Source organism: Mercenaria mercenaria, chromosome 3 (assembly GCF_021730395.1).
Source record: "Mercenaria mercenaria strain notata chromosome 3, MADL_Memer_1, whole genome shotgun sequence".
NCBI lineage: Eukaryota > Metazoa > Mollusca > Bivalvia > Venerida > Veneridae > Mercenaria > Mercenaria mercenaria.
In genome coordinates this window covers 32,262,188-32,283,299 of record NC_069363.1, presented here as the reverse complement: position 1 = coordinate 32,283,299, position 21,112 = coordinate 32,262,188, and the positions used below count along the sequence as shown (strand labels likewise).

Here is a 21,112-nt window from a genome sequence, read left to right as displayed (position 1 = left end):
AATGTGGACTGGTATGAAAAACTTAACCAAGGTGTGACGCTGACGCCGACGCCAACGCCATGATGAGTAGGATAGCTCTACTTATTCGTCGAATAGTTGAGCTAAAAAGGTCTAGAAGTCGGGTTCCGAACTTTTTTGGTTGAAATTGACGTAATTTGGCACTGATGTTCTTCCAAACTTGTTTGGCTTCACAGAGGCACCAACTTTTAACATAAAAATGTTGCTTTGATCCTCTACCAAGATTATTCAGTTATCAACGTTCGATAAAACATGGCCAGTAGCATTGTCTAACACTCACCTTGATTATATTATTCTACATTCGTCATTCCAACCAAACTACTTCTCATTGTAGTGTTTTGGCTTTATCTGAACAGCCATTTCATTGGTTGCTTTATTATTTAATGAAGATTACACTGTTTGATATGGGTTCCATGCACATTTGGAGACCCTGCATAAAAGATTTATATGAATGAAAATATATTTTAGGCCATGAAATATAATTTAGGCCCCGTTAGTAGTCACTGACTTATAGAAAGACTTATACAAGAGGGCCAAGATGGCCCTAGGTGGCTCACCTGAGAAACACACCATAACAGTGTAAACATTTGAATTGTCCTAGCGACCTAGTTTTTAACCAAAGATGACCCATATTCAAACTTGACCTTAACTTCATCAAGGCTATAATTCTGACCAAATTTCACGAAGATCAATTGAAAAATACAGTCTCTATCACATACACAAGGATTTTTTTTATTTGACCTAGTGACCTACTTTTTGACCACAGATTACCCATATTCTAACTTAACCTAGATTTCATCAAGGCAATTATTCTGACTAAATTTCATGAATATCCAGTGTAAAATGTAGCCCCTATTGCGTACACAAGGTTTTTCTTTAATTTGACCGGGTGACCTAGTTTTTGAACCTAGATGACCCATTATCGAAACTGATCTAGATTTCATCCAGACAAACATTCTGATCAAATTTCATGAAGATCCAGTGTAAATTGCAGCCCCTGTTGTATACAAAAGGTTTTTCTTTAATTTGACCTTGTGACCTAATATTTGACCCCAGATGACCCATACTTGAACTTGACCTAGATTTTATCAAGGCAATCATTCTGACCAACATTCATGAAGATCAATTGAAAAATACAGCCTCTATGACGCATAAACAAGGTTTCTTTTTTATTTGACCTAGTGACCTAGTTTTTGACCCCAGATGACCCATTTTCAAACTTGGCCTAAATTTCATCAAGTTAATCATTCTGACCAAAAATCATGAAGATCAATTGAAAAATACAGCCTCTAGCGCATACACAAGGTTTTTCTTTGATTTGACTTAGTGACCTAGTTTTTAATCCCAGATAACCCATTTTCAAACCTGGCCTAGATTTCATCAAGGTTATCATTCTGACAAAATTTCATGAAGATCAGTGGAAAAATACAGCCTCTATCGCATACACAAGGTTTTTCTTTGATTTGACCTAGTGACCTAGTTTTTGACCCAAGATGACCCATTTTCAAACTTGGCCTAGATTTCATCAAGGTAATCTTTCTGACCAAAATTCATGAAAATCAGTTGAAAAATACAGCCTCTATCGCATACTCAAGGTTTTTCTATAATTTGACCTAGCTTAGTGACCTAGTTTTTGAACCCAGATGACCCATTTTCGAATTTGCCCTAGATTTCATCAAGGTTATCAGTCTGACAAAATTTCATGTAGATCAGTTGGAAAATACAGCCTCTATCGCACACACAAGCTAAATGTTGACAGACGACAGACAGACAGACGCCGGACATCGAGCGATCACAAAAACTCACCTTTCTCAGGTGAGCCAAAAAGTGGTCGCCAAAATTATAACATGTTAAATAAGCCATTTTATGGTATTTCTGGTCAATGCTGTGCAGTTGATAGGTTCACCATTAATTTGGTAAGTTAATTAGTTTCTTGTCTACGGTTAATATCACAGACATTTGGTCTATGATGGGGCAATTATGACAACATAATTATGTTTGTCAAAATTAGGAATTTATGAACATTGCTTTATTGTAATTTAGATGCATGTGGGGTATAATACATTAGTTCTCTGGATATATTACTATAAATTTGTAGAGATAATATATATGCTCCTAAAGTGAGATTACTCTTGGTGGCTGCCTCCTTGCATAAACTTGAACTAGAGCTATCACAGTTGGTGAAGGATACTCCAGCTAAAAGACCTGTTTGTAAATGTTTGGAAGATTATTCAAGATGTTTGCAGGAAGGATACTAGAAACCATATCAACTGAAATGGGATTTTTCCCCCCAGTTATGTGTCCCCCAGTTATGTGAGGAGGCAAGGTGTAATGCAGGCAATAGTTGTGGGTCATGTGGACGGGAATACTAAAATAAAAGAGAACAAGGAATTAAGTAACTAATAGAGATAGGAGAAAGTAGCACCTAAGTTAAAGCTTTAATTATAATCTATATTCTTCCGGTTTGAAGACTGTTAGTTAAAAAGGCATTTATACAAGCATACAAAAACACCTAGTGCAGAATGATTGAAGTGTAACAACATTTCAAATTTTCATTTTCTTTATTTTTTTTCAGGTCTAAAAATAAAGACAATGTGACACAGATAACATAATGCAAGGAAAAAACAGTAATAATTAGAGTTTACATTTCATACAATGTTTTAAACTGAAATCAACAAAGTAACATTTAATATGTTAATAATAAATAATATCTAAAATATCTGTGATAATGTGTCTATAGAAAACTGTCTGGAATGTAGAATGAGACACCTGAGAAACAAATCACAGTTGAATCATGCTTTGTAACCTCTCATGCAGACCAGTATGATAAGCAAGAAGCCCAATTGGGTCCAAAGCACTCACCTGAAGAGGACCTTGACTTTTTTTAAAATTGCGGAATCATTTGTGGAATTAATAAGATGAGAGAGATCCATACCATTATGCTACAGACTAGTTTGTTGAAGATCAATCAAGTGGTATATCTTCTCAGGTTTTTCTATATTTAGCTCTGGTGGTCCCTTAAAAGGGGGTTAAGCAGATCCATTTTTTCTAACTTTGCTGTGAAGGCCCAAAATGCATAGCAATTTGAGCAAACCTAAGAGAGATGGTCCAACCAAGTGTGCTTTAGATCAAATTTGGTGAAGATCTAGCACTTCATGTAAAAGTTTTTCTTTTTTCGGCTCTGGTCTTTAAAAGAGCAAAGTTAAACCTTTGAACAACATTGAGAGAGGTATAGGCCAAGATTGGCAACAATCCATAAAGCAGTTTATAAGAAGTTGTTTCAAGGTTTTCTACTTTTAGCTCTGATGCCAAAAATTGGTAAAGTGGAACCATTTGAAAAAAAAATAGACAGAGGCCAATCGGAGTCAACTGAATAAATGTGACAGAGGGCTATAAAACAATACTACAAACCAACCGAGTTTGCTGAATATCCATCAAGTGTTTCATGGGAAGTCTTTTAAAGGTTTTCCTATTTTTAGCTCTGGCAGCCCCTGAAAAGGGCCAAGTGGAACCATTTGAAGGATTCTGACAGATGTCCATGTAATGATGCTACAGGCAAAGTTTTTAATGATCCTTGGAAGATGTTGTCTAAAGATTTTTCTATTTTTACCTCTGGTATCCACTAAAAGGGCCCAAGCAGAACCATTTAGACACACTTTAGAGAGATCCATACAAAAATGTTATAGAATATGTTTGGGAAGATCAACAAGTGGTTCATGGGTTGTTTTAAGCTTTTTTTCCCTAGTTTTACTCTGGCAGCCCTTACACAGGGCCAAGCAGAGCCACTGAACAAAACTGACTAAGGTCTATGCATGGATGTTACGGGCCAAGTTTGGTGATGATTCATCGGGCAGTTCATGACAAAAAGTTGTTTAAACATTTTCTATTTTTAGAGCTGGCTGCCCCTAAAAGACCCAAAAACTGAAATAAGTACATGCAAGGATAACACAGGCCAAGTTTGGTGATAAACCATCAAACTGATCATGAGAAGAAGCTGTTTAAAGGTTTTTCTATATTTAGCTCTGGCAGTCCCTAGAGGGGCCAAATAGAACCATTTTGAACAAACCTGAGAGATAACTGAGTAAAGATACTACAAGCCAAGTTTGGTAATGAATATATATTATAAAAATTAAATGCTTAAAGTTTTTTTTTCTATTTTTTTGCTCAGGTAGCCCTTGAAAGGGCCAAGCATTACAATCTGAGCGCATTTGAAAGAGGTCAATGCCGGGATGCAACAAAGTCTGGCATAATTCTGAGCAGCAGTGTCAGAGAAGAAGTTGTTCAAGTGAAAATAATGTCATAATAGGATGGTTCTCAGACATATCTAATCATTAGGCCTAAAAAAAAATCTTTGTTTTTTTTGATATATGCTAAAAAAATAGGATAAGTAGATCCAAATTTTTATTATTATTTTTTTAAACAAAGACTTTTTGCAAATTATTTTTGTGTCAAAATGAATAAAAATAAGGGGGTTATGCCTTTAGTTCATCAGTTAGTTGATTTCTAACATCACTGACCATGTTTAAAGCATAAAACATGCAGTTGAAAAAAAAATTCTCCAAGGCCATAAAAGCATTTAGGGTTGGGCAAAAAATTTAGGGTCGTTTACGCCTTACTATAGAAACAGCAACTTGCCAAAAAATTCCAAAACTGACATAGAGATAGATTTGATTTAGAAGAATTACACAGCAAGAGAAACAGGCCAAATAAATACCGATAGGTATGCTGTCAAGTAAGACTCTTAAGTTCATTGGATAAAATCTGATCAAAATTTTTTCCTGAATGAGAGACAACATTAACCTGGCCAGCAGATTAAAACCACTCATTGAAAGAGAAGATTACGATCACATTTCTAAAAATGATGAGGTCCCTATCTCACTAAACAATAGTCCTCACATTTTAAAAGGGCATACCTGCTTATGTACATCATAATAACATATTGCCATCTCTATAAAATATCCAAACCTACAGGTATAAATCTATAACATTTCAGCTGAGACTTGTATAATTGATGAATTCCTTCACTTTGATACCAATTTGACAATACTGACAATGTGGAGGTGTGCCCCTTTAAAAACATCCTATGGAATTAACTAATACTGGCACAGTGACATAGGCTTAGCTGCTAAAGTCATAAAATTACAAAGACAAAAAATGTCAAACAACTGATGAAAATGTTTTGATCAATGCATATGTAAAATGTGCTAACTTGCACAACAACAATTTCGCCTAAACAGATATTTTTAAAAGAATACATAATAAAAAAGAACGATGTAAGGATGCTCCTGACTGAATTCTGACAGTCATTTTCAGAGATTTATTGTGTAGTAAGACAATAGGCAATGGCAACATTTGTCAAATACAAATCACCTATTTTGGTAAAGAGCAAATAAATATAATAAATAACAAGAGCTGTCTCCGTAGGATGACACATGCCCCCGATGGCACTTTGAATGAATAGTTATGGCCGATGTTAGAGTTTAGGACCTTTGACCTATGGAGCTGGGTCTTGCGCGCGACACATCGTCTTACTGTGTCACACATTCATGCATAGTTATTTTAAAATCCATGCATGAATGACAAAGATATGGACCGGACATGCCCATCAATGCACTATCATGAAAAATGATCTTTAACATCTAAGTGTGACCTTGATCTTTGAGCTACGGACCTGGGTCTTGCGTGTGACACGTCGTCTTATTGTGGTACACATTCATGCCAAGTTATTTGAAAATCCATCCATCGATGACAAAGATATGGACCGGACACGCCCATCAATGCACTATCCTTTAACATCTAAGTGTGACCTTGGCCTTTGAGCTACGAACCTGGGTCTTGCGCAGGACACGTCGTCTTACTGTGGTACACATTAATGCCAAGTTATTTGAAAATCCATCCATCGATGACAAAGATATGGACTGGACACACTCATCAATGCACTATCCTTTAACGTCTAAGTGTGACCTTGACCTTTGAGCTACGGACCTGGGTCTTGCACACTGCACGTCGTCTTACTGTGGTACACATTCATGCCAAGTTATTTGAAAATCAATCCATCAATGACAAAGATATGGACCGGACACGCCCATCAATGCACTATCCTTTAACGTCTAAGTGTGACCTTGACCTTTGAGCTACGGACCTGGGTCTTGCGCACTGCACGTCGTCTTACTATTTGAAAATCCATCCATCGATGACAAAGATATGGACAGGACACGCCCATCAATGCACTATCCTTTAACGTCTAAGTGTGACCTTGATCTTTGAGCTACGGACCTGGGTCTTGCATGTGACACGTCGTCTTATTGTGGTACACATTCATGCCAAGTTATTTGAAAATCCATCCATCGATGACAAAGATATGGACCGGACACGCCCATCAATGCACTGTCCTTTAACATCTAAGTGTGACCTTGGCCTTTGAGCTACGAACCTGGGTCTGAACACTGCACGTCGTCTTACTGTGGTACACATTCATGCCAAGTTATTTGAAAATCCATCCATCGATGACAAAGATATGGACCGGACACGCCCATCAATGCACTATCCTTTAACGTCTAAGTGTGACCTTGACCTTTGAGCTACAGACCTGGGTCTTGCGCACTGCACGTCGTCTTACTGTGGTACACATTCATGCCAAGTTATTTGAAAATCCATCCATTGATGACAAAGATATGGACCGGACACGCCCATCAATGCACTATCCTTTAACGTCTAAGTGTGACCTTGACCTTTGAGCTACGGACCTGGGTCTTGCGCACTGCACGTCGTCTTACTGTGGTACACATTCATGCCAAGTTATTTGAAAATCCATCCATCGATGACAAAGATATGGACCGGACACGAAAATTGCGGACAGACCGACAGACGGTTCAAAAACTATATGCCTCCCTTCGGGGGCATAAAAACAATATGTATAAAAAATGTTGTATCTAATATGTCAATTTGCCATATGCTCGTATTTAGTATAGCAATTTGCTATATCTTTGTATCTAATATGGCAATTTGCTATATCTTTGTGTCTAATATGGCAATTTGCTGTATCTTTGTACCAAATATGGCAATTTGCTATATCATTTTTAAAACAGATTTATAAAAACATTCAAATTAAATAAAAATTTATCCAAATAAACAATCAACATAAAACTTCTAGAAATGTGTTCATAGAGAAAAATGCACCCTTTTATGTTATATTAAGACACAGAAGTATGTTTCCTTAAAGAAGGCACTTCAACAACAGATCATTTAAACTGAACCCAAAATGTGACGTTTCAAACTTTGAACTAGAAATCGAAGTCTTGCAAAGGTCATATTTAAATGTTTATGTTAAGTTATTTGAATATCCCCTTCATCTATAAAGAATTACAGTCAAGCCTGTCATATGTGACCTTCGATGGGACAGATGAAATAAAGTCGCATATGGCAGGGAGTTCACAAACGGTCCTCCGATACCCCACTCACTTACAAATACAGGTCTGAAAGATCGCCCATGCCGGGCTCTTGTGGTACCCAAACACACTGATGTGTAAACTTATCACTAATTGATTACACCTTGGTCTATTCTCTTCGTACACAATAGGGGATTATGAGATCGTTTGACACTAAACAATGACATAATTAGCTGGTCATTAGACAAACTGAATTGCCAAGTCGAAATCAAACTTTTAAAACCATTTTGTGATGGACTTTTTAATAATTTCTGAATTTTAAACCCAGTGCGATTGAATTCGGCCCGAAAATCGGCAAACCGGTACGGATAAAGTTGCTTAAAAAGAAGAACTGAAACAAATCTGACCGAAAAATGAAGGTCGCTTGTCACGTTAGACAGGGAGTCTCTAAATACGGACTCATTTTATAGCATTTTACATCGGGCGGACTTGACTAGGGTCACATAAGACAGGGAGTCATTAAATTCAGGGAGTCGCTAAGGCAGTCTTGACTGTATTGACAGAACAAGAAAAATTACTAAAAGCATTGGACCTTGGCTTTTGAGCTAAGGGTCTACTCCAAATTTTGCGAGGGACAACTCCACATGAAACCATTAGCGAACAGCATGGATCCTGACCAGACTGCACGGATGCGCAGGCTGGTGTGGATCCATGCTGGTCACAAAGCCACTATGTCGGTTTTCTCATGGCGAGGCTTAAATAAAGAAATATGGCTGGTGGAGACTTTATGAACTTTAAAACATTCATGGCATAAGAGAAAAAATGCTGCCTGTCTAATAAATGAAATAGAAAGTGAAACTGAACAACTGAAAATGGGCTAGAAATAATTATGGGCATTATGGCACTTTCAAAATACATGAGAAATATTCCCTCATTTATCTACATGTATAATCTTAAATGAACTAGATCAGAAATTGTTTGTTAAAACCAAGTTGCATTCACACTATCTTATTATTGAACTGGTCATATGTGCTGCCCATCAACATGAGAGGTATTATATAACATGACTTTCAAGACAGCAACATTATTGGCACAGGAACTATTGCCAAATACATGTGTTTTCAATTCCAGTACAATTCCCCCAAAAATACAAATCAGCAAAGGATTCTAACCCAACCTGTAAGACTAGTTCAATATTTGACCTTGACTGTAAAATTTGTATTACAATAATGAAACTGAAAATAAGCTTGACTGAAAAATATCAATACTTCAGTCAAATAAAACATTTTTATCAGATCATTGTTCTTTTCATGAAACATAACAAGAGGGCCATGAAGGCCGTGTATCGCTCACCTGACCTACTGACCTAAAGATCATCAAGAATAACATTCTGACCAAGTTTCATTAAGATATGGTCATAAATGTGGTCTCTAAAGTGTAAACTAGCTTTTCCTTTGATTTGACCCGGTGACCTAGTTTTTGACCCCACATGACCCAGATTCGAACTTGACTTAAAGATCATCAAGATTAACATTCTGACTAAGTTTCATGAAGATACAGTCATAAATGTGACCTCTAGAGTGTTAACAAGCTTTTCCTTTGATCTGACCTAGTGACCTACTTTTTGACCCTGTGTAAATTATGCACATAGATCTTTGCTCATTGGTTGGTGAGGTTCCCGGATAGTGCCATTAGTAGCTAGAGATAAACTTGAATAATATCTCAGTACAATCTAAAAAACATGATCTGGGACAACTGGGTGTAAAAAAAACATTTATGTAAAGGTTATACAACAATAAAAATTTCCATAAAATATTTGTTACAGATTAAAACTACATGTAACTAAGACATTTAACGATGTATGACATAAGGCAAATATCAGCTTCACATTTACAGGTGCACTTAAAGTAAATGAAACAAAACTAGAATTGTGTTCATTGGACATGGATGCCCCTATACTTCACCAGTCTCTGTTTATTGGACATGGATCCCCCCCTGCATACCATATAGCGGGTTATTTCTGCGGTCAAAAACTTCTGCGTTTTGGTCCCAAAAATTGTGGAATAAATTTCTGTGTGTTTTATTTCTGCGCTTTCACATAAAAAAAAGATAGATTTCTGCGTTTTCAATGCGAAGGAGTAGGTAATTCTCCGAATGATGCGTCGCTGTGAGAATTACTAGCGCGTGAAAAATAAAGAAACTCTGCTTTGAATGAATACATTGTAAGATATAATTACATGTTAATTGAAAAAGTATATGTTAGCAAACTGCTATAACATGAAAAAAATTCTGTGGGATTAACAGTTAGGACTTTGCTGGACCATCACACTCAATCATACAATTATCAGTAATTGATAGACGACGGCAGTAATGTCCAATAATTAGACCATCCTATTGTGAACTTTGGATTACCTTGGGTAAAATAGCGTGAAAAAGTTGGTGAAAAAATGCAGATTATTTTGCGGTTTAAATTTTTTCTGGGTAAAAATTCTGCTGGAAATATTTTTGCAATTATACTGAGAGACCACAGAAACGCAAAATTATCCCACCCGTAGAAATAACCCGCTATACAGTATTGCACTATTTTCTATTAGCAAAGTTTCAAATGAAGAATGTTCGACTAAAAGTTTGAAGCAAATTGTATTCAGATTAAGGTTGTGCATCTGGGCAAATTTGAATCCATTTCTTCAAAAAGTGCATGATGAGTTGAACACTATGGCCTATTTTGTGAAATTAAGAAAGAACAGTAATTGTAGAAAAAATAGCCACAGAAAATGATCATCTTCACATCAAGGTCCTTCATTTGTGAAATTTACAAGCAAATCCTTTCATAGCATTTGAGGAGTTGGACACACATTTTTCTCTATATTCTATATGCAAAACTATTAAAGGGCCATTACTGCATTACAAATAGTCATAGCAAAAGTTCGTAACTATGGTCGTCTGCATATCAAGCTTGTTCATCTGTGAAAGTTTGAAGCAAATCAGGCTAATAGTGTGGGAGAAGTTGTACACACAAGTTATTTCTCTATATTCACACAAATTTTTGGGATGTACAACAGAAGTACGTTCAGACAGCAGCAATGCTATATGGCCCGACATAAATTTGGGGGCATAACAAAATAACAACACACAGACACAAGTATATATTAAACATTTTGAGACATGGCTTTGATCAAATATAGATAAAAAACATTTATTTCTAAAGCAACTTTACCCAGCCTTAAAAGTAACATTAACAATCAACATAAAACATGATATGTGCACACTGCATATAGTAAAACAAGATGTGTGCCACAGCATTCTTTAGTTATCGTTTTCAGTCTCACTGTGACCTTGACCTCTGACCTACTCCCCCCCCACCAAAAAAAAAATAATCAAAGGCCTGAAGGGCCTGAGTCGGCTAATGATTGATGTACTGACAGTATAGTCTACCAGTTTCAGTTTGTTTTTAGTTTTTTTCTTAAAATTTCATAACACATCTCGATATTTACCCAAAATATTATATCCGGATACGATTACACTTCTCTCCAGTTTCAACAATATATTTTACAAATTGTGATGATACGAAGACATTTAGCAGCAATTGGCAGTATCTGACATTGAAATTTACGGTTAAATTACCTCTTATTTATATCTTTTCATAAAAAAGTTGTTTCGTTTCGTGAAAGCAGCCAAACATAGACGATCTACTTTCGATTTCAAAAACTACAAGAAAATACAATTTAATGTTTCGCCGATTTGTTCATTTCTCGAAAAATAAGAATTAAAATCATTTTTAATATCTGTAGTAACTAAACAAACCAGTAAGAGCTTCTTCTTCCGATAATTTATCCGTTTACTGACTGCAAAATTCAACCCACGCAAAGTTTATAGAAATCATACGATGCGTGTATACGTTCAATGTGGGAGAATTAAGGCTGATCGGCTATGTTACCTAACGCATCCAGACGATTCAGATTTTGTTTTTAAAAAAGCATTGTGTGCATTTCTGTAATTTAATATACGTTTTTATACGCTCAGAAATTATCAGACATGCGTATTTGCATTATTTCTATACGTAATTTACGCTAATACGCATCTTATCTGGAGCCCTATGGAACTATTTTTTGTCTTTCGCTGGATGTTACGCAAGCTTTGTAAGCCTGCGCAATTCATAAAATGCACATTTATGCTTAATGAGTTACATTCGAGTATTGCACAATTACAAGTCATAAATATGACAGATTACATTGTATATTGGTCATAGCAAAGGGAATTGACACAACTTAACTTCATTCATGCAGTGAACTGTTTGAAGTTTGAGAAATCTAATGGAACTACATCCCTTCACTGTGTTATTTGGTCCATTTAGAGAATCGCTGAACAGCAAGGACTTGTCAAAATGCTTTCAGCGTTTAGCCGACTCAAAAACAAACAAAATCATTAGGGTTCTTCTACTGACCACAAGCATCATCATCTGAAGTTTGGCGACTGTAGACCACAAAGCTTCAGTCTCAATGTCACTGTAACCTTTATGTTTGACCTACTGACCTAAAAAAAGAGGTCAATTACTGACCACAGGAAATCATCCTTTGAAGTTTGATGCCTGTAGGCCAAAAAGTTCTTCATATATCAATTGGAAACCATATTCAGCTTCAATGTCCTGTGACACTGACCTTTAATCATCTTATGAATTTTGACATCTATAGGCAAAAGTGTTTTTCAGTTATTGTTTTCAGGTGTAAGGTCACTAACCCCTAAAACAATATGGGTTATATAACTTCTACAGCCAATCATCCCGTGAAGATTGGTGCCTGTACGCCTAAGCATTCTTCAACAGATACATGTTCAGACAGATGGACAGTACAACTACAATATGCCTCTGTTGGGAGGCACAAGAAAAGACAAAACAGTAAATAATGCCCTAAAATGTGAAACATACATACAAGGGGTGTTCGAAAAGTATCCGGAAAAGTCTCATAACTTATTTATTTATATGGTTATTATTATTTATCCTGTCACTTGCAGTATTTTCGTCCCGATATCAGGGTGCCGTATATCTTTCTTGATATACCGTCAGTTGACACGTGACCAGTGATATACGGTCAGTTGATCATGTGAACTTATGATTGATATTGTTGTCATAAGAAATTTTGCATTGAAACCATCACCATTGTGTTGGAAATGTCCGAACTAAGAAAATGAGTGGTCAAATAATGAGTTTTTATTCAAAAACGAAGAAGTTATTGCGATTTTGTCGTCATTATATAAGTGACGTCATTACGAATATGACGTCATTAAAACGGTTGTCGCATACTTATTTTTGTAAAATAAATTGCCAAATATCGGAAAATGAAGTAATGACAAGATAAATAGAATAATAGGTTAGTGCCTAAGATGGAGAAAGTTTTTCTGGCTCGGCTCCGGACGTTATCAGGTTCGCCTTCGGCTCACCCGATAACCTCCTCCACCTCCCAGATAAACTTTCTCATCTACGGCACTAACCTATTATTCTCTATAAAAATTGCAAAAGTGATACTTTGATAATTTATTATATTTTGTAAATAATCCGAAAGAAAACATGATACAAATTGCACTAATGCAAAATCCACCGTCTCTATAGCAACGTCTGCTGACGTTGAGCGGAGCATATTCGGCAAATCACGAAACATGTCAAGTGTTAATGCGTCTTTAAAGAGTACATAAAGACATATTATTCTCGGCGTCAAAAACTGCCCAAAATACAAGTGCATCTTTTGCGCCCTTCTGTCAATTCCTGTGTAACATCATGGGCTGAAATATGACATCATTTCCTTAAACAAAGGAAACCGAGAACATGCAGCCGTCAATATGGCACTTGAGCAGCGATATTCCGTGAAGTTTTGTGTATTAATAGGAAAAACAAAATCAGAGACACTCTCCATGGTCATGGACACTTCCAATTCAATGAAGAAAACCAGCATATATGACTGGTTCAACGTCTTCAAGAACAATACTTTGCACGATGTTGATGACCGCTCAAGATCAAAGCTGCATGGCAGTAGGTTTGATGATGTTGATGACTTACCCACTGTTGTCCAGGAAACATTCCGTAAAATTCTGAAGGAGCATTTCAGGTCATCCTTTGACAGGTGGATTTGTAGGTGGGAGAAATGTGTATCATGCAAAGGCAAATATTTCAAATGGATGTAAATTTTAGAGGCGTCAGACAGGCTTTTCAGATGCCATAATCCTGTAGGGATCCGGACATTTGTCCCCAATAAAATAGTGGACTGCTGGACATTTGCCCCCCAGTGAAAATGGTAGATAGGACATTTGCCCCCAAGTGCTTATTTCTGAAACGGACATTTGCCCCCCAATGTTTGTCCCCTAGTGATTTTTTTAGAAACTTAGTAGAAGATAATTATCATATTGCAGATAACAATGTCTTTGTTTCTTACATCTTTCTAGTAGATAATTGCCAAATTAACAAGTTTGAGTGTTAAAAACATTGCACAAATTAAAAAATTATAACATTGTTATGAGCACTTTTATAACTCAATAATAGGGTATTATTTACCTTAACACCTGAATGTAATTAACATATTCATCAAATTTTTATCAATAAAATAGTTTGTTTTTTTACTGAAAATTGCTTTTTAGAGTAATTTTGATAATAAAACAACATAAAACACAGTATATCTACTGCCAGATAGGACAAAAATATTGGGGGGTAAATGTCCATTCTAAAAATAAGAAGTGGGGGGCAAATGTCCTATCTGTCATTTCAACTGGGGGGCAAATGTCCGGTAGTATATTTTTTCATTGGGGGGCAAATGTTCTGGGGGGCAAATGTCCTACAATCATTCCTGTAGTTTGCCCCGCCCAACGTTACCATAGTGACTGTGGATTTTGCAAGAGTGCAATTTGTATCATTTTGTCATTTGGATCATGTACAAAATATATCAAAGTATCACTTTTAGAATTTTCATTCTAATATCCATATAAATAAATAAGTTAAGAAACTTTTCCGGATACTTTTCGAACACCCCTTGTATAAAAACACTCTACAACTGAGACTGAGATACAATTTTATGAATATAAGAAAATAAAAATAAAATCATGAAGAGAATAGACAATAATAAATCCTTTCAAAGTTTTCTACTACATTTATGGCGTAAGAATTTATTGTTGTAAAAATCGAATATAACGGCATCAAACAACATGGCACCTACACATAAAATTAAAAACAACTTAAAAAAGATGACTAAACTAGTCCAAATCCATCATGTTCAAACCAAATAAAATGTTGGACAATCTGTTAGGCAGATCTAAACTTTGTTTACTCATCTGACTTTAAAAAGATTTACTGATATATATGATTATCATGTGGAAACTTGTTTTTAACAAAGCCTGAGCAACACCTACCTAAGATGACACTTGCTAAAGTAGTGTGCCGATATGTTGTTAACTTTTGTTGTTATAAAGGGTTACAAGTGTACCTTGTTCTTACAAGTACACTTTCTCACTTCCTTATGTCAGTTGATAGGCTTTACTTGCAAAATGATTGCTTGAAACCTTGTCCACTAGTAATTACAATATACCTACGTACATGCCACCAACATAAACATAAACAGAAGATTAAAGAGCAGAGATTTGTCCCGGGGACAATGTTGAATATCTGAAAAATGAGAATGACAAATGAAGAGATCTTTCACAAATATTAAAAAAATTACAATACAGTAAATAAGAACATGATGTATCATTGTATGATATATGCCCCCTTGAAAATGCTTGTTAGAATAATGAAGTCCAAAAAGTCGGACATAAAATTTTAACAAGACCATGATGGTCCTGAATCGCTCACCTCTTCCCACATGACCCAGTTTTGAGTATGACGTCGTTTTTCTATTATTTGACATAGTGACCTAGTTTTTGAGCTCATGTGACCCAGTTTTGAACTTGACCTAGATATTATCAAGATAAAAATTCTGACCAATTTTCATGAAGATCCAAGGTTTTTCTATTATTTGACCTATTGACCTAGTTTTCAAAGGTACGTGACCCTGTTTTGAACTTTACCTAGATATCATCAAGGTGAACATTCTCATTAATTTTCATGAAGATCTCATGAAAAATATGGCCTCTAGAGAGGTCACAAGGTTTTTCTATTTTTATACCTATTGGCCTAGTTTTTGATCGCACGTGACCCAGTTTCGAAACTGACCTAGATATCACCAAGGTGAACATTCAGATCAATTTTAATGAAGATCCATTGAAAAATATGGCCTCTAGAGAGGTCAAAAGATTTTAATAATTTTAGACCTACTGACCTAGTTTTTGATCGCAGTTGACCCAGTTTCAAATTTGACCTAGATATCATCAAGATGAACATTCAGACCAACTTTCATACAGATCCCATGAAAAGTATGGCCTCTAGAGAGGTCACAAGGTTTTTTTTATTATTTGACCTACTGACCTAGTTTTTTAAGTCACGTGACCCAGTTTCGAACTTTACCTAAATATCATCAAGGTGAACATTCTGACCAATTTTCATGAAGATCCATTCAAGGGTATGGCCTCTAGAGAGGTCACAAGGTTTTTCTATTTCAAGACCTACTGACCTAGTTTTTGACCGCAGTTGATCCAGTTTCAAATTTGACCTATATATCATCAAGATAAATATTCAGACCAACTTTCATACAGATCCCATGAAAAATATGGCCTCTAGAGAGGTCACAATGTTTTTTCATTATTTGACCTACTGACCTACTTTTTGAAGGCACGTGACCCACTTTCGAACCTGACCTAGACATCATCAAGATGAACATTCTGATCAATTTTTATGGAGATCCATTCACAAGTATTGCCTCTAGAGAGGTCACAAGGTTTTTCTATTTTTAGACCTGCTGACCTAGTTTTTGACCGCACATGACCCTGTTTCGAACTTGAACTAGATATCATCATGATGAACATTCAGACCAACTTTCATACAGATCCCATGAAAAATATGGCCTTTAGAGAGGTCACAAGGTTTTTCTATTATTTGACCTACTGACCTAGTTTTTGATGGCACGTGACCCACTTTCGAACTTGTCCTAGATATCATCAAGATGAACATTCAGACCAACTTTCATACAGATCCCATGAAAAATATGGCCTTTAGAGAGGTCACAAGGTTTTTCTATTATTTGACCTACTGACCTAGTTTTTGAAGGCACGTGACCCACTTTCGAACCTGACCTAGATATCATCAAGGTGAACAGTCTGACCAATTTTCATGAAGATCTCATGAAATATATGGCCTCTAGAGAGGTCACAAGGTTTTTTTATTTTTAGACCTACTGACCTAGTTTTTGATGGCACGTGACCCAGTTTCAAACTTGACCAAGATATCATCAAGGTGAACATTCTGACCAATTTTCATGAAGCTCTTGTGAAATATATGGCCTCTAGAGAGGTCACAAGGTTTTTCTATTTTTAGACCTACTGACCTAGTTTTTGATGGCACGTGACCCTGTTTCGAACTTGACCTAGATATCATCAAGAACATTCTGACCAACTTTCATAAAGATCCCACAAAAAATGTGACCTCTAGAGTGGTCACAAGCAAAAGTTTACGGACGCACGGACGGACGCTGCGTGATCACAAAAGCTCACTATGTGACAGGTGAGCTAAAAAATATGTGCATGTCCATTTCATGATGAAAATGTATACCAAGATTCATTTCTATTTGATGGAAACATTAGGAGAGGTTGAGAACACAAATGTTCTGATGTACTGGTAATATTCTAGGTCCAAAAAGGGCCTTTACTCCATAAATAACAAGAGTGCGAGACTGTTACAAATACATATAAATATTCAGTTATGTATCATAAAGGTATTAATGTTGATGTTTATGCCTTGTTAACAGTTCCATTTGGGATGAAATTGACAACTGGATCATAACTGTTTGAATGGACAAGGCAGATTTCGAGTAAGTCAAGAGTGACTGGGGCAATTTGGGAGATTATCGAACTTGGCTGAGATATTATGGCCACAAACATTATCGGCAAGTTTGGTGAAGATCTGATGAAAAACTGTTAGACTTAGAGGACAAGGCTTAATTTGCAGTTTTTGGAGTAATTCAAGGGCCATAATTTAAGAGTGCCTGGGATGTTTGGCTGGTTATCTAACTTGGCCAAGATATTATGCCCACAAACATTATCAGCAAGTTTGGTGAATATCGGATGAAAACTATTTGACTAAGAGATTGGGCAAGGCTAAATTCAGTTTTTCGAGTAATTCAATGGCCAGAATTCAAGAGTGCCTAGGGCAATTTGGCTGGTTATCGAACTTGGCTGAGATGTTATGCCCACAAACATTGTCAGCAAGTTTGGTGAAGATCTGATGAAAACTGTTTGACCTAGAATGCGGACATGCTTTTGGTCGGCGATACGTGTGTTCACATGATACGCCCCACTCTTTCAAGGACGGTCATATAATAATTAGACATTAAAAGTCCCCACAATATGCGCTGGTCCATTTCATGTTGATAAAGCATGCTAAGCTTCACTTCAACTGGATAGAAACTGTAGGAATTGAGTACATAACAAAGTCTGACAGATGGACAGACAGTTCAAACATTATATGCCTCCCCGCTCTTCTGGCTCTTATGGTGACTACATGTCATTTTATCACCTGAGTTTCTAATCTTGAATACAACATGAAACATGATGGACGGCACAGATTATGGCAATATACCAGATACTGCTAATTGGGTGACCAGATACAAACTTATATAATACTTAATACAGTTATAATACAGTTATAATACATAACATTTGATACTGAATGAAACATGTACTTTAATTAGAGTAATACAGTCAAAACTCGGTATCTCAAACTCGCTTACCTCGAAATTCTGCTTAAGTCGAAGAAATTTTCAAGTCCCGTCAAATTTCCTTCTTTATATATGTAATTCAACTTCGGTTACGTCAAAATTTGACTTGCCGATACTTCGGATGTGTCAAAAGGGATTTTCAGTTCCGTCATTTAAATTCAAGTGCATTGTAAACTCGGTAAGTCGAAGTGAGAAAAATATGCGATAAAATTTAACACGTCATTGTGAATGTGTTTGGTTTTTAACACATGTCCGTGTTTATTGCCTAACCAGGAAGCCGTGATGCCGACATATCAAAGGTGCGGCGATTATCAAAGTGAGACGATGTCATAATGATTGCACGTGCCATAATGATAACTGATTCATGTAAACATTAGATTTCTTTAATTAGCAGTCATTTGTTATTAGACTTTATGAAAATTGATTTTAATTTAAACTAATGAATTAATTCGTTTGAACAGTTGGGATCTTTAATAAGGATTAATTAGAGGTAATCGCGATGACACTGTAACTATTAAAATTTACTTCTTGTGGGAAGGCATAATTCATCCAAAATGTCAGATCGAAATGCTGTCAATCCTCTGGGAGAAAAACATGGTACAAAAAGGAAACTTGACTCAAAAACATTTGAGGTTAGTATCATTTTTATTTTCGAAAAACTGAAACAAACTGTACGGGATCGTGTACGCGTAAAGTGCCGACAGCTAGCGTATACATGGCATCAAGGAAACACTTTTTATTTTTTATTAAATCTTTTCGTAATGTGTACACATTTCGTCCATATACTTCCCTCCTTGTAACTCGAATTTCGGTTATCTCGAAATAAAAAGCACGGGCCCTTGAAATTCGAGATACCGAGTTTCGACTGTACTTCAAACAAAATTTGATTTTGTGTAAGTTGCAGCTACAATTTATCTTAAATTTTTAACATTAATTGAGTCTTAAAGTACATTTAACTGGACTATCCAATCAATTAAATCTTATTCAAATACCCGGCAGTAAGCTTCATGGCAAAAAAAAACACAAAAATAATTTATCAAGTGACAATGAAAAGACTTTTGTACTGACAAGAAGTTTTTTGCAAAATTTCCTATCTAACAACCTTTCTTTCAATTCATCTTGAGATCCATTTTTTAAATTTCTGATAGATGATTCATCGAGATATATATTTCATTGACTGTAGCTAAAAAAATTCTGTCAGGACATTGCAACATCTGGTATTTTCTTTCCATTTCGGTAAGGGCTTTTCTTAGATTTTTCACCTGGCTTTAAACCATCTGAATTATATTTTCTATCAACTTCTTGAAGATTATGTTTAACATCAGCTGTTACATAGCTCTTCACACCACTAGATGAACCGCTGTTACCATGACAACTGCTTGTTGACTGATGTTCGATGGAACTGTCACTGCCACTTGAAATACTATTCCTATTATCAATCAAGTTAGGTACACTTGAAATGAACCCATTTTTACCAATCAATCCATTGACAATATTGTTTTTGTTCTCTAGTTTTTCCATATTCATTACATGCTGATCACATGATTTTAATACATCTGTGCTTTTAGTCTGATCAGCTGAATCACCAGATACACCCTCAATGTCATCTTCACTCTCACTCATGCTAAATACATCCTCTGATCTTTTATAACCTGTATCATCCTCACTCTCACTCATGCCTCTCACATCTTCTGATCTTTTATAAATTACACTTGAACTATAGGATTCATTCAAGTTATTGTCTGTACCATCAATGTCACTGGTGGTTTCAGCCTCATCTTTTTCAGATAAATCAGACATACTACCATTTATTGATTTCTCTGAACTGTTTTGTTCTAATGGCTCACTAGCAGCTGTTAAATTGCATGCAATTGCACTTGTTTGACCAGAAAGATTGACACTGCCTGATTCATTATCACTCCTATCAGACACATCTATACTTCCATCTACAGACTCTGAACGATCCTGTGGGTATGATCTACCCCCACTGCTGTCACTTTCTTTCACAAAAAGTTGATCAGCCTTACCATTTTCCTTATCATTTTCATTCGATTCTTCTACACCACTTTCATAAAAAAATGTGGAACCACTGCCGAATTCTTTGTATAAATCTTCAGATGTTACTTCCTGATCTATAAACATCTCAAAAGGTATGCTTGTTAACTCAGTTTCGTCTTCCAATTCCTGAGGTACAAGTATGCTAGCAGATGAAAAATGGTTGGCACAATTAGATGTCATAGTTTGCAGTTCAATGTTTTCTTTATGATTGCAGTCATTTACCTGATCCAGCTGAAGTTCTGACTGACTTTTAACAATATTTCTGTTCTGATCAGGTTCGTCTTTCATTGCAACATCACTTCTGTCAACCATATCAACATTAGCCAGAGATTCAGCTGTCTTTTGTTCCTCCAAAGTCTTCTGAGATTCTTCCTCCTGGTCTTCAGATCCCACTTCCAGTGAATTTTCAGAAGTTAAAGCTTCCTCTTGGTATCCTGACTCAATTGCTTCAAAGTCATTTGGCTGTTTATAACCATCAATATCACCTGAGCTTTCACAGTCATAATAGAGTAGTGGTTGACCCTCAGAGATGTTGGGCACACGTGTGGATGTTGTACCTGCACTGGAGTAGTTGTTAGGAACAGATTCTGAAGTATCCATACCAGATGTTTCATTGTAAAGCAGTCTGTCATACTGGCCCTGCATGTTGTCATGGTTACTATCAATCTGAAATGATAATTCATATGGAGTTCTTAAAACTGATATGTTAATGCTAAACATGCAAAGATAGGAGATAAATTAATTCCAAAGCTGTCTGCTCTTTCACAATTTATATGCATGACAAGGGAACAGACTGCAGCCTCT

At 36.1% G+C, this 21,112-nt stretch overlaps 1 protein-coding gene across 1 annotated transcript in view; it reads right to left on the bottom strand.

Moving 5' to 3' along the window:
* Positions 1–2,560: 2,560 nt before the first annotated feature.
* Positions 2,561–21,112, bottom strand: part of LOC123525161 (leukemia inhibitory factor receptor-like) — a 54,401-nt gene continuing 35,849 nt past the window's right edge. Inside the window, exon 11 of the mRNA XM_053538127.1 lies at positions 2,561–20,974. Within this exon, the coding sequence (XP_053394102.1) occupies positions 19,448–20,974 (1,527 nt within the window). The 3' untranslated portion in view covers positions 2,561–19,447. The remainder of the gene's footprint in view (positions 20,975–21,112) is intronic.